The following is a 15,619-nucleotide window of genomic DNA, read 5'->3' on the forward strand; positions in this document are numbered from 1 at the left end:
AGTTACCTCTGGGTTTTATTTTCTACCTGTCAGTTAATGGATTAATGTTTGGCCTGAGAGTCTGAATCAGAGAAAATGAAGGTCATCCTCAGGGGCCATGGCCATTGTCTCCAGAGTCCAGACAGCTACGTCATTCTGACAAGTCTAACATCCCTGAGACAATAGGGCCATGCGGGGTGAATAGACTTCTAACCCGGTCAGCAGACATTGATATCAGGTGCTAAGGTGACAGGCAATTGTGACTAGCTAGCCCACAGGTGACTAGCTACAGGTCAGGTAGAGCTCTTATGAATGATTGAGGTGAACATTGCTCTTGTGTGGATGACTCGCTGTGTTTTTCTCCAGAGGTTAAACTACTGTGACTATCTAGCCTTGAGGTGTGACTTGCCTACAGGCAGACTCCTATGAATGATTGAGGGGATCCATTGGTCCCGTGTGGCTGATTCGCTGTGTTTTTCTCGCCAGATGCTAAGGTGACTATAGCTACTGTGACTGTAGTCTCTGTCGTCTCATAGCTGCTGAGGCTGGGCCAGCGAGACGACTGTGACTATTGGCTAGGCCAAAGGTACACTATTGAATGATTGCTCCTATGTGACTCACTGTGTTTCCCTCTAGATGTGGAGCAGAAGGAGGAGGATGGAGAGGATACAACCAAGAACGAGGTACGTCACCCACTGTCTTCATTCTGCCGTGTTGTGTAACGTCGTCAGTCAATCGGTCAATCAATGGTTCGGTCTCTGTAGGTGTGTCGATTCTCCACCTTTCTCGGGAAGTGTGGACTTGTACAGTTGCTTAGCTTTTGGCGTGGATTTAACAATGGTGGAAACGCCCTCCGGTCAGTGCTTACATCAAGTCTATGCTTGATGGGGAGTGTCGAAGTAGAGGCTCCTGGAAGAGGCCTCAGTCAGGGCCTTCGTTAGGACAGACCACATGTTCGGGGATGGTGATGCTGGACTAGGGGGAAGGTTTTCTTTTAGTAGATGATTTGTATAATATCACGGCCTCTTGGACTTGTGAAATGGTACCTAATGGAGTATAGATCTGACATATCAAATACACTTGGTGCCCAGTCCGACACGGAAGGTCCTCGCGTTGGTCGATGGCGTCAGCAGGCTCGCCACGCCAGGCTGTGATTGGTTGAGACTGTAGCGGGTTGCCACGGCTCTGGAAGAGGCAGTTTGTGCTCCTTGCTGTTTGACCAGTTGCACATGGTCTGCATTGGGCTACAGTTTTGTGAAAGAGTCATCATCTCTTTCTGGAGCACACACCTCATCCCTCCACACCCCCAAAAAAGAAAAATAGCAAAGAATTGCTACTCCGCCTAGCAACCGTATTAGCCAGCAGTTTCAGCAGTGATAGCATGAAACTTTGCCTGCGTCATCTTCCTCCCTCTGCAAACATGCAAAATCTTAGCAGAGCAAACAAACATCAAACTAATACGTTAGTTCATTTCTTTCTTTTGGTTTTCTTCTTTGTATCCCTTTAAACAGGGAGTTGGAGGCCCTGGGACAGGCAGGCTGCGTGGCTCCGTCAGTCTGCGTCAGAGGCCCATGCCCAGAGTAACCTTCCAGGCCGGTGACCCATATTACATTAGCAAGAGGACCAGGGAGGAGTGGCTGGCTAAATGGAAGATGGAGGTGAGTACAGTGCCACCCACCGGCTGGCTGTCTCGCCACTGTCTCAGGCAGGCTTTGACTCTTAGGGGTGCCCAAACTGCCCATTGTGTCTTGGGGATGCCTGATGTTGATATTTTTTACAGTTGTGGGGCTTATGCGTGGGCTCTAGAGCTGACCACAAAGATTTCTTATGGGGATGATTGGTTCCCAGTCCTCTCTAGCCATCCTGTTATTCAAACCTGGTCTCAGGGATTACAGATGGTTCAGAGCTGCCTGTCTGTTAGGGTTAGCAAGAGTCCAATAGACAGGGCATTCATAGCCAAGTGGACCGGAATTTGTTGGGTGCTTTCACAGCCAAGTGTATTTGATGGGTCATTTGATTTATCATAGAGGTACCATTTATTTCATTGGCTTTGTAGGGTGTTTGTCTCCTGGAGTTTCCTTCCTGTCTTTGTAGAGCCTACTTCAGTGCACCATTGTTGACCAATGATAAATGACCACTAATTGTTGTTGCTCACTCGCGTTTTCTGTTGCCTCGGTTTAGTTCCCATTATACAGCCCAAAGTCACGTTATAGTCATGGTCCAAGCTATGAACTTGCACCAGTCAGAGACTAATCTAGCCTCCACCTAAATCCAAACTCATTTGAAGTTTATTTGCCATGTAATAAGGTAATTGTAAATCTTACTCACCAGTAAGAATCTAAACTAAGGAGAGCAAACCAATAAGATCATTTACAAGATCGTTCTTACCACATTTGCACACACTGTATATAGATTTTTTCTATTGTGTTATTGACTGTACGTTTGTTTATCCCATGTGTATCTCTGTGTTGTTTGTGCCGCACTGCTTTGCTTTATCTCGGCGAAGTCGCAGTTGTAAATGAGAACTTGTTCTCAACTGGCCTACCTGGTTAAATAAAGGTGAAAAAATATATATATATTGTGACTAAAAAGCAAGTTCTTCCATTGTTACAACCACTTCAATATGCACTGAGTGTACAAAGCATTAGGAACATCTTCCTAATATTGAGTTGCACCCTCTTTTTGCCCTCAGAACAGCCTCAATTTGTCAGGGCATGGACTCTACAAGGTGCTGAAGGTGTTCCACAGGGATGCTGGCCCATGTCGACTCCAATGCTTCCCAGAGTTGTGTCAAGTTGGCTGGATGTCCTTTGCGTGGTGGACCATTCTTGATACACGCGGGAAACTGTCGAGTGTGGAAAAACCCAGTACCGTTGCAGTTCTTGACCCACTCAAACACATTTTTTGATGTAGGCTACTGCACATCACGCACAACAGAAAAACGGAAAAAACCCATAGCTATAGCTAGCTATATGCTCTCTTGGGTAAATAAATTAAACTAGCTCCAGTATGCTAATCCTTTTGAGTGTGAATTGTACTGCGTTGTATTATACTGGACTGGAATTACCCACATCGTTCAAACCATGATAGAGCGGAAGAAGAGAACATGTGATTCTGGTGCAGCACATACGGCCTACATGGTTAGAAGTATAGGCTAGCGAATGTTATTTTAATTTTGAAATATAATAGGACCTATTTGTATAATTAGTAGGCTGACGCATATATACCTTTCATAATATTTCCCCTCGTGTTATTAGCATACCTCCTCTTTCTCGCTCTTGTTGCTGCATTCCTTCCTCGCTTTCAACTGTTAAACGATATAAGTTTCGTTGTCCTTATCTTCATCATTCCAATGGCATCCTTGCATTTTATAGGACTAGAATTAGATGCAGAAGGCTTTCACTTCTCTTCACGATGATTGAGTGGTTATGGTCTGAATAAATAACTGCTATAGCCTACCGCCATCTCGCGTTCCCTCGACTTTCAAACTACCCGTGAGTTCTATTGGCTGCTGGATTTAACATTCAGCGAACAAGAGCTTGCGTTCCTCTTCGAATAGTCTATAGGTATAAGAAATGCAAAAAAATCATGTTCAGCAAGCTATTCTTTTTATTTATTTATTTATTTTTATTTCACCTTTATTTAACCAGGTAGGCCAGTTGAGAACAAGTTCTCATTTGCAACTGCGACCTGGCCAAGATAAAGCAAAGCAGTTCGACACATACAACAACAAAGAGTTACACATGAAATAAACAAACATACAGTCAATAATACAGTAGAAAAAGTCTATATACAGTATGTGCAAATGAGGTAGGGTAAGGGAAGTATGGCAATAAATAGGCCATGGTGGCGAAGTAATCACAATATAGCAACTAAACACTGGAATGGTAGATGTGCAGAAGATGAATGTGCAAGTAGAGATACTGGGGTGCAAAGAGCAAGATAAATAAATAAATACAGTATGGGGATGAAGTAGTTGGATGGGCTATATACAGATGGGCTATGTACAGGTGCAGTGATCTGTGAGCTGCTCTGACAGCTGGTGATTAAAGCTAGTGAGGGAGATATGAGTCTCCAGCTTCGGTGATTTTTGTAGTTCGTTCCAGTCATTGGCAGCAGAGAACTGGAAGGAAAGGCGGCCAAAGTAAGAATTGGCTTTGGGGGTGACTAGTGAGATATACCTGCTGGAGCGCGTGCTACGGGTGGGTGCTGCTATGGTGACCAGTGAGCTGAGATAAGGCGGGGCTTTACCTAGCAGAGACTTGTAGATGACCTGGAGCCAGTGGGTTTGGCAACGAGTATGAAGCGATTCTAGTCTAGCTTTTCCTGCATGGGACTTCAAGAGCTAAGGAGTGTTTAAGGAGGCCCGCAGAGCACCGGTGATTGCGCAAGAGACAGAGGCTAGAAGTTATTACGCTTATTATGCGTAACCCATCATTAGTTTGCTAAATATAAGGCTAATACTACCTTGAATGTATTACCTAAAAGAGGTAGGCTAGGATATCTATATATAGGGCTATATATCAATCTAGAACAGGATCATCTATTTTGAATGGAGTTGAGGGAGAGATAGAAAGACTGCGAGAGTGCTAGAGCATGCAATGATAGGCTGTTTCACTGCAGCTGTAATAAAACAATCGTTACATTTAAAAAACAAGGTGACCCCCAAAAGCCAGATGGAGATGGGTAAAATAGACGTGCATTCTGTCTTTATATTACTGTAGCATAAGCTACGCTGCAGCAAATGTAGGCCTGTCTGTCACAAGAAAAAAAGCTACCACGATGAGATGATTGGTCTACATGCATTGTGAACTGCGCTCCGTACTGAGATGGTCTGTCCCCCACCCTGAGCGTTGATTCATCAAGCCAGATTGAGACATTGCATGTCATTTAACAGTTCCATTTCACGCCATGCTGTTCATAGAAATAATTGATTATAATTGACCGGTTTCTCGCAGTTATTTATCTCGGGAGAAGAGAGTTGTTTTGGGCAGCAAACGCCGGTGGGTCTCAGTAGCCGGGTTCCCGCCATTCAACCCTAATCTACACTGATTGAAGTGGATTTAACAGGTGACATCAATAAGGGATCATAGCTTTCTCCTGGATTCACCTGGTCAGTCTATGTCATGGAAAGAGCAGGTGTTCCTAATGTTTTGTACACTCGGTGTAGGTAATATCGCAGTCGTGTGGTACACCCCTATAATAGGCTATTGCATTTGTATTTATTTAAACATGCCTCCTCCTGAATGTGACTACACAGCATCCTACTAACCCGATGTGACAATGTACTCTACAGCTTGTTCAGGTTCTGTGTTTCAGATCATTCATAACTCGTTCCCAAAACGATATGTCGTAAATCCTTGTAAATGTCTCTCTCTCAATTCAATTCAGGGCTTTGTTGGCATGGGAAACATATGTTTACATTGCCAACGCAAGTGAAATAGATAATAAATCAAATAAAAAATGAACACTAAACATTGCACTCACAAAAGTTCCAAAGGAATAGAGACATTTCAAATGTCATATTTTGGCAATATACAGTGTTGTAACAATGTGCAAATAGTTAAAGTACAAAAGGGAAAATAAATAAACATAAATATGGGTTGTATTTACAATGGTGTTTGTTCTTCACGCTCTCTCTCCCTCCCCCCTCCTTCTTCACATCAGGAACATGTAGTGATTGTGTGATTTCATTTCAGATCATTCATAACTTGTTCCAAAAACAATATGTCATAAATCCTTGTAAAATGTATCCTTGTAAATCACTCTCTCTCTATCTCTCTCTCTTGCTCATTTTCTTTCTTTCTCTCTCTCTCTCTTGCTCATTTTCTCTCTCTCTCTCTCTCTCTCTCTCTCTCTCTCTCTCTCTCTCTCTCTCTCTCTCTCTCTCTCTCTCTCTCTCTCTCTCTCTCTCTCTCTCTTTACCTCTCTCCCCCCTTCCTTCCTTCCTCCCTCCCTCCCTCCCTCCCTCACTTCTTCATGTCAGGAACATGTAGTGAGACGACTCACTGTTACATAATGAGTGGCTGTGTCCATGGCAACAAGATGGGACCTACCATTCTGTCTCCTCCCCTCCCTCCAGTACTCAGTTCTGCCATTGGAGCAGGCTTGGGGAGAACCCATAAAAGTGTCTGGTGGGGGGAAATATTGGCAAATTGGCAGGACATGCTGGGGTCTCACGAGTGAAACGCCGTAAAGAACCAGAGAAACAGGCAGCTGGGGCTAGGCAACTCAAGAGGCTGTTTTTCTTTCACCTAAAGGATTTAAAAAATCACAAGATGACATAAGAGGACACTGCACATAAATACGCATGTGTAAGAAGAAATAGTCAGTATTTCGTTATTGAGAACATAATTTTTTGGGGGGGTGATATAATTCCATAAGGATGCATTTGTAGTGGTGGCATTGCAGCCCTGTGCTCAGGACTTAACAGAGAAGGTAAAGAAGCTTGCAGGTTTGACTGTGTTGTTGCTGCTGGGGACAGGGCATCAGGTTCACTGTGCTGCTAGAGCTGACAGGGGAAGGAGGAGGAGAGGAAGAGGATATTTCTTAACTGAAAGGGTTAGCTTAAAGGGGAAGAATCCCTTTCTGCTCTCTTCTTCCGCTTTCGCAGAGAGAGAGAGAGAGAGAAACGATCACTCGTTTTATGTGCCTTTCGTTGTGTTATACAGTGGACTTTTCTCTCCTTCCTCCCACCCCTCATTCTTCTCCTAACCCCTCCCCCAGCCCCAGCTATGGAAATGAACTCTGTGAAGATGAGGTTTGCTGCAAATTTCCAGCCCTGCTTGCAAGACAGCCTCTTGGCTCTCCGCCAACATTTTGCAAGTCCTCTCTAGCCAACCAGAATTCCTGTCGGCAGTCACCTGACCCTGAATTCCCAGACAAAGAAATGTTCATGCTTCTTTCTCTTCTTTTTTTTGAGCGATCTCCTCTACCCCGAGTGGGGGGTAAAAAATTGCAGCCCTACATTGGATTAAAAGGGTCGTGTGTTGGCGTGTATGGGTATGTGCATTGCATTATTTGTTCGATAACATGGTGGTGGTTAGTGTGCATGAGAGATTAGCCCGTGTACAGCGAGGGGAATATGCTGATTTAAGGTATTTCCACGAGAGACCATCTGCTCTCCCTCAGCAGCTTAAAGGGAAACCGTCACTTAAAAAAAAAAAGGAAAGTGAGAGCACAGTGATTTGCAGAAGTGCTGAGGAAAAAGTGCTCATGCTTGAAAAAAGTTTTTTGAGACGGGAAGAACGTGATCCAGAGCGGTGTTTGTGCAGAAGGTGTTTCCTGTTTCACAGCAGTGGCACTAAGAGTTATTTCTGTTTTAACAGCAGTGGCACTAAGAGTTATTTCTGTTTTAACAGCAGTGGCAGTAAGAGTTAGTTATTTCTGTTTAACAGCAGTGGCAGTAAGAGTTAGTTATTTCTGTTTAACACGCAGTGGCAGTAAGAGTTAGTTATTTCTGTTTAACAGCAGTGGCAGTAAGAGTTAGTTATTTCTGTTTAACAGCAGTGGCAGTAAGAGTTAGTTATTTCTGTTTAACACGCAGTGGCAGTAAGAGTTAGTTATTTCTGTTTAACACGCAGTGGCAGTAAGAGTTAGTTATTTATGTTTAACAGCAGTGGCAGTAAGAGTTAGTTATTTCTGTTTAACAGCAGTGGCAGTAAGAGTTAGTTATTTATGTTTAACAGCAGTGGCAGTAAGAGTTAGTTATTTCTGTTTAACAGCAGTGGCAGTAAGAGTTAGTTATTTCTGTTTAACACGCAGTGGCAGTAAGAGTTAGTTATTTCTGTTTAACACGCAGTGGCAGTAAGAGTTAGTTATTTCTGTTTAACACGCAGTGGCAGTAAGAGTTAGTTATTTCTGTTTAACAGCAGTGGCAGTAAGAGTTAGTTATTTATGTTAAACAGCAGTGGCAGTAAGAGTTAGTTATTTCTGTTTAACAGCAGTGGCAGTAAGAGTTAGTTATTTCTGTTTAACACGCAGTGGCAGTAAGAGTTAGTTATTTCTGTTTAACACGCAGCGGCAGTAAGAGTTAGTTATTTCTGTTTAACACGCAGCGGCAGTAAGAGTTAGTTATTTATGTTTAACAGCAGTGGCAGTAAGAGTTAGTTATTTATGTTTAACAGCAGTGGCAGTAAGAGTTAGTTATTTCTGTTTAACACGCAGTGGCAGTAAGAGTTAGTTATTTCTGTTTAACACGCAGCGGCAGTAAGAGTTAGTTATTTCTGTTTAACACGCAGTGGCAGTAAGAGTTAGTTATTTCTGTTTAACACCAATGGCAGTAAGAGTTATTTCTGTTTAACAGCAGTGGCAGTAAGAGTTAGTTATTTCTGTTTAACACGCAGTGGCAGTAAGAGTTATTTCTTACTGTACATGTTATATCACTTGTGTTTAGTCAGTTTTTTTCTGTTTTGATAAGCAACATGCTTATACAATACATTGCATGTGTATGTACACGATCACACATCTATTATAGATTTGAATAGTTATACATACATTATACATGTTCTGACATATAGTTTGCAGCTGGGAAGTTTTGATTGTGGTGATTGAATAACGGAACCGGCTGAACTGGGAGAAAGTTCACTACTAGGCCCCACCCCCCCATCACATGTGTTATCAGTGGTTAAGTTACCCTTAAAACACACCAGAATAACACATTTCTAATCACCTTCTTTGTTGTAGACTGTTGTAATTCTATAGATCTATAGAATTGGGTATGGATTTTTTTTTTTCTTCCCGATTAATCGCATACTTGAATGCTTTACATTTACATGGTAAAATGTCGTAATGGAAACTCCTTTTCAGATGATTAAAAGCTTTTCAAGTTATTTTTAAAGCCATTTAACCAAGCTCCTCAGGAGGCCGTTTTAAGAATGCCACTTGTGGATTCATTGCGAACTATGTTTATATATTCATGACTGACCCTGTAATATTCGTAATTGTCTCCTAAAAGGACCTAATACAATGGGGACCAGGTGGTGTCTTTCTGGATTTGTGACCCGCTGTGAGGGGGGGGGGGGGTGACCCCCGGGTCAGTAATAAAATACACAGCCATTGTCGGGCATAATGGCAAAGATCTGAGCTAATGAATTCTATTGCCACATTGCTACACGTGGTTCTGCTCTCTTAATCTGTGTGTTGAAGCAGTTTAAGGGTTCATTTCCAGCCTGAAAGCAGCTTTCTGGATCACAGTTCAGGATCTTCTGATCCTGACGTCTGTGAACTAGAATGCTACCTCACATCTCTCCGGGAATCTCCATTGATTTCTTCATGTGTGGAAAAAAGATTGTTGTGTCTATAGCTTTACAAATACAAACCCAGTCTGTCATATAGTACACAGATATATATATACTTCCAAGACAATGTGCAGTTGTGTAGGAGGACATTGTGTGAGACAAATGACTAGGTCAGCCCTTTAGTTATTTCATCTGGTAACACTAGACATGAAGCTGCTCTTATACCTTTGTAGTAACACTGCAGTTACTGCAGTAATAACATAGCCCTTGGTGTAAGTAAGAAAAGCATAGCCATTGGTGTACAGTACACATACACGGAAACTGTAACAGAGCCAGTCTATGAATGAGTAGCAGTTCTTATTGCCTGGCTTTGCAGTTTATCACCATGTAGTTGCGCTGGGGGTATCATGGTGTACAGAACTACAAAGACGTGAGAAGTTTCCCTTCTATTGTGTCCTCGACATGTCTACAGTCAGGAAGTCAGTCAGAGGAATGGAGGGCTTTTTCACCATTAAACTAACCCATATTGCAATCACACCCAGGTACAGACAGTACACTGAACAAAAATATAAAGTGTTGGTCCCATGTTTTGTGAACTGAAATAAAAGATCCCAGAAATGTTGTGCACAAATGTGTATTTCATCCCTGTTAGTGAGCATTTCTCCTTTGCCAAGATAATCCATCCACCTGACAGGTCTGGCATATCAAGAAGCTGATTAAACGGCGTGATCATTACACAGGTGCACCTCGTGCTGGGGACAATAAAAGGACACTCTAAAATGTGCTGTTTTGTCACACAACAGAATGCTACAGATGTCTCAAGTTTTGAGGGGTCGTGCAATTGCCATGCTGACTGAAATAATTGTATGTTCATTTCTCTACCATAAGCTGCCTCCAACGTTGTTTTAGAGATTTTGGCAGTACGTCCAACCATCCTCACAACTGTAGACCACATGTGTGGTTGAGCGGTTTGCTGATGTCAACGTTATGAACAGTGCCCCATGGTGGCTATGGTAGTGGCAGGCGTAAGCTACGGAGAATGAACACAATTGAATTTTATCGATGGCAATTTGAATGCACAGAGATACCGTGATGAGATCCTGAGGCCCATTGTCGTGCCATTCATCCACCGCCATCACCTCACGTTTAGGCATGCTAATGCTCGGTCCCATGTCGCAAGGATCTGAACACAATTCCTGGAAGTTGAAAATGTCCCAGTTCTTCCATGGCCTGCATACTCACCCGACATGTCACCCATTGAGCATGTTTGGGATGCTCTGGGTCTACGTGTACGATAGCGTGATCCAGTTCCCGCCAATATCCAGCAACTTTGCACAGCCATGGAAGAGGAGTTGGACAACATTCCACAGGCCACAATCAAGAGCCTGGTCAACTCTATGTGAAGGAAATGTGTCACGCTGCAAGAGGCAAATAGTGGTCACACAAGATACTGACTAGTTTTCTGATCCATGCCCTTATCTTTAAAAAGTTACCTGTGACCAGCAGATGCATATCTGTGTCACATTGGTATGGAGAGATTCGGGAGACAGACGCAGGAATGCGTAATAGTTATTTTTTTTTATACCCCAAATTACGGCGTGCTATGTAAAGGGGACGAAGACCAAACAAACACGTAACAAAAACACAGGGTTGAAACCCCAACAAAAGAGCGAGGAGTACCTTGAATAAATACACACACGCACAATGATTAACACACGGGACGAGACCCGTAATCATCTGCGCAGTCCACAAGGGCACGAAAGCCCAAAACACACAGCACAGGTACTCACACGCACCAACGGACATAGTAACAATAATCGACAGCCCAAAGGAACCAAAGGGCACATATACAGTGGGGCAAAAAAGTATTTAGTCAGCCACCAATTGTGCAAGTTCTCCCACTTAAAAAGATGAGAGAGGCCTGTAATTTTCATCATAGGTACACTTCAACTATGACAGACAAAATGATTTTAAAAAATCCAGAAAATCACATTGTAGGATTTTTTATGAATTTATTTGCAAATTATGGTGGAAAATAAGTATTTGGTCACCGACAAACAAGCAAGATTTCTGGCTCTCACAGACCTGTAACTTCTTCTTTAAGAGGCTCCTCTGTCCTCCACTCGTTACCTGTATTAATGGCACCTGTTTGAACTTGTTATCAGTATAAAAGACACCTGTCCACAACCTCAAACAGTCACACTCCAAACTCCACTATGGCCAAGACCAAAGAGCTGTCAAAAGACACCAGAAACAAAATTGTAGACCTGCACCAGGCAGGGAAGACTGAATCTGCAATAGGTAAGCAGCTTGGTTTGAAGAAATCAACTGTAGGAGAAATTATTAGGAAATGGAAGACATACAAGACCACTGATAATCTCCCTTGATCTGGGGCTCCACGCAAGATCTCACCCCGTGGGGTCAAAATGATCACAAGAACGGTGAGCAAAAATCCCAGAACCACACGGGGGGACCTAGTGAATGACCTGCAGAGAGCTGGGACCAAAGTAACAAAGCCTACCATCAGTAACACACTACGCCGCCAGGGACTCAAATCCTGCAGTGCCAGACGTGTCCCCCTGCTTAAGCCAGTACATGTCCAGGCCCGTCTGAAGTTTGCTAGAGAGCATTTGGATGATCCAGAAGAAGATTGGGAGAATGTCATATGGTCAGATGAAACCAAAATAGAACTTTTTGGTAAAAACTCAACTCGTCGTGTTTGGAGGACAAAGAATGCTGAGTTGCATCCAAAGAACACCATACCTACTGTGAAGCATGGGGTGGAAACATCATGCTTTGGGGCTGTTTTTCTGCAAAGGGACCAGGACGACTGATCCGTGTAAAGGAAAGAATGAATGGGGCCATGTATCGTGAGATTTTGAGTGAAAACCTCCTTCCATCAGCAAGGGCATTGAAGATGAAACGTGGCTGGGTCTTTCAGCATGACAATGATCCCAAACACACCGCCCGGGCAACGAAGGAGTGGCTTCGTAAGAAGCATTTCAAGGTCCTGGAGTGGCCTAGCCAGTCTCCAGATCTCAACCCCATAGAAAATCTTTGGAGGGAGTTGAAAGTCCGTGTTGCCCAGCAACAGCCCCAAAACATCACTGCTTTAGAGGAGATCTGCATGGAGGAATGGGCCAAAATACCAGCAACAGTGTGTGAAAACCTTGTGAAGACTTACAGAAAACGTTTGACCTCTGTCATTGCCAACAAAGGGTATATAACAAAGTATTGAGATAAACTTTTGTTATTGACCAAATACTTATTTTCCACCATAATTTGCAAATAAATTCATTAAAAATCCTACAACGTGATTTTCTGGATTTTTTTTCTCATTTTGTCTGTCATAGTTGAAGTGTACCTATGATGAACATTACAGGCCTCTCTCATCTTTTTAAGTGGGAGAACTTGCACAATTGGTGGCTGACTAAATACTTTTTTGCCCCACTGTATATATACAAATAGTAATCAGTGGGAGTAGGGGACAGGTATGCGTAATGAAAGTTCCTGAGAGATCGGTGACAATCTGTATTCCCAGTCATGTGAAATCTGTAGATTAAGGCCTAATTTATTTAAATTAACTGATTTCCTTATATGAACAGTAACTCCGTCAAATCTTAAAAATTGTTGCATGTTGTGTTTTATATTTTTGTTTAGTATAGTTAATAGGTTCTCCATTGTTGCCTATGTTTGCCTTATTTTCTTTCAAATAGACTACTGTATATTTCAGATGCGTTCGGTGTATAGTACAGTGTGTATAGTACATTATGGGGCCCCACAAGGGTGCATCCTCCGCCCCAGACGACACAACAGTAGTAGGTTTGATTACCAACAATGACGAGACAGCCTACATGGAGGAGGTGAGGGCTCTGGGAGTGTGGTGTCAGGAAAACAACCTCTTACTCAACGTCAACAAAACAAAGGAGATGATCGTGGACTTCAGGAAACAGCAGAGGGCGCACCTCCCTATCCACATCGAAGGGACAGTAGCGGAGAAGGTGGAAATTTAAGTTCCTCGACGTACCCATCACAGACAAACTGAAATGTTCCACCCACACAGACAGTGTGGTGAAGAAGGCGCAACAGCACCTCTTCAACCTCAGGGGGCTGAAGAAATGTGGCTTGACACCAAAAACCCTGACAAACTTTTACAGATGCACAATTGAGAGCATCCTGTCGGGCTGTATCACCGCCTGGTATGGCAACTGCACCGCCCTCAACCGCAAGGCTTTCCAGAGGGTGGTGCAGTCTGCACAACGCATCACCGGGGGAAAACTACCAGCCCTCCAGGATACCTACACCACCCTATGTCACAGGAAGGCCAAAAATATCATCAAGGACAACAACCACCCGAGCCACTGCCTGTTCACCCCGCTACCATCCAGAAGGGGAGGTCAGTACAGGTGCATCAAAGCTGGGACCGAGAGACTGAAAAACAGCTTAAATCTCAAGGCCATCAGACTGCTAAACAGCAATTACTAACTCAGAGAAGCTGCTGCCTACATTGAGACTCACTAGTTACTTTAAACAATGCTACTTTAATAATGTTTACATATCTTACATTACTCATCTCATATGTATATACTGTATCTTATATCATCTATTGCATCTTGCTTATGCCGCTCGGCCATCCCTCATCCATATATTTATATGTACATATTCTTATTCCATCCCTTTAGATTTGTGTGTATTGGTAGTTGTTGGGGACTTGTTAGATATTACTGCACTGTCGGAACTAGAAGCACAAGCATTTCGCTACACTCGCATTAAGATCTGCTAACCATGTGTATGTTACCAATAACATTTGATTTGGTTTGATTTGATATGAATACTCAGCTTCTTTTGAACATCAAATGTACCATTTCCTAGCAAGTAGCTACTTTTACTAAATAGAGTGGTTTTACTTTTAGTATCCATGCATGGTGTCATTTTCTGTGGTTTTCTCTGACATGGCACATACAGTGCCTTCAGAAAGTATTCACACCCCTTGATTTATTCCACATTTTGTTGTGTTGCAGCCTGAATTCAAAATGTATTAAATAGATTTTTTTTCTCGCCCATCTACACACAATACCCCATAATGTCAAAGTGAAAACATGTTTTTAGAAATGTTTGCAAATGTATCAAAAATGAAATACAGAAATATGTAATTTACATTCAAAATGTATTAAATTTATAAAAAAATCTCGCCCATCTACACACAATACCCCATAATGACAAAGTGAAAACATGTTTTTAGAAATGTTTGCAAATGTATCGAAAATGTACACCCCTGAGTCAATACATGTTAGAATCACCTTTGGCAGCGATTACAGCTGTGAGTCTTTCTGGGTAAGTCTCTAGGAGCTTTGTACACCTGGATTGTACAATATTTGCACCGTGTTCTTTTAAAATTTCCTCAATCTCTGTCAACTTGGTTGTTGATCATCGCTAGACAACCATTTTCAAGTCTTGCCATAGATTTTCAAGCAAATGTAAGGCAAAACTGTATCTCGGCCACTCAGGAACATTCACTGTCTTTTTGGTAAGCAACTCCAGTGTAAAGTCGGCCTTGTGTTTTAGGTGGTTGTCCTGCTGAAAGGCAAATTAATCTCCCAGTGTCTGGTGGAAAGCAGACTGAACCAGGTTTTCCTCTAGGATTTTGCCTGTGCTTAGCTCCATTCTGTTATTTTTTTTTATCCTGAAAAACTTCCTTGTCCTTAACGATTACAAGCATACCCATATCATGATGCAGCCACCACTTTGCTTGAAAATATGGAGAGTGGTACTCAGGAATTAGTTATATTGGATTTACCCAAACATAACACTTTGAGTGAGTTGCTTTGCCACATTTTTTGCAATATTACTTTAGTGCCTTGTTGCAAACAGGAATCATGTTTTGGAATATTTTTTATTTTGTACAGGCTATCTTCTTTTCACTCTGTCATTTAGGTTAGTATTGTGGAGTATCTACAATGTTACAATGTAATCCTCAGTTCTCCTATCACAGCCATTCGATTTTGTAAGTGCTCGACTGAGGGACCTTACAGATAATTGTATGTGTGGGGTACAGAGATGAGGTAATCATAAAAAAAATCATGTTAAACACCATTATTGCACATAGTCCATGCAACTTATTATGTGACTTGTTAAGCACATTTTTACTTCTGAACTTATTTAGGCTTGCCATAACAAAGGATTTGAATACTCATTGACTCAAGACATTTCAGTTTTCCAGTTTTTATTTAATTTGTAAAAATGACTAAATACGTATTTCCACTTTGATATTATGGGGTGTTGTGTGTAGGCCAGTGACAAAAAAATCTTAATTTAATCCATTTTTAATTCTGGCGGTAACACAACAAAATGTGGAAAAAGACAAGGAGTATGAATACTTCTTGAAGTCGCTGTAGGTGCTG

At 42.3% G+C, this 15,619-nt stretch overlaps 1 protein-coding gene across 1 annotated transcript in view; it reads left to right on the forward strand.

Annotated features, from left to right (window-relative positions):
• Positions 1-15,619, forward strand: part of LOC120060494 (DNA (cytosine-5)-methyltransferase 3A-like) — a 77,192-nt gene that overhangs the window by 40,283 nt on the left and 21,290 nt on the right. Inside the window, exons 5-6 of the mRNA XM_039009850.1 lie at positions 616-662; positions 1,491-1,637. Of these exons, the coding sequence (XP_038865778.1) occupies positions 616-662; positions 1,491-1,637 (194 nt within the window). The remainder of the gene's footprint in view (positions 1-615; positions 663-1,490; positions 1,638-15,619) is intronic.

Source organism: Salvelinus namaycush, chromosome 15, assembly GCF_016432855.1.
Source record: "Salvelinus namaycush isolate Seneca chromosome 15, SaNama_1.0, whole genome shotgun sequence".
NCBI classification, from domain to species: domain Eukaryota; kingdom Metazoa; phylum Chordata; class Actinopteri; order Salmoniformes; family Salmonidae; genus Salvelinus; species Salvelinus namaycush.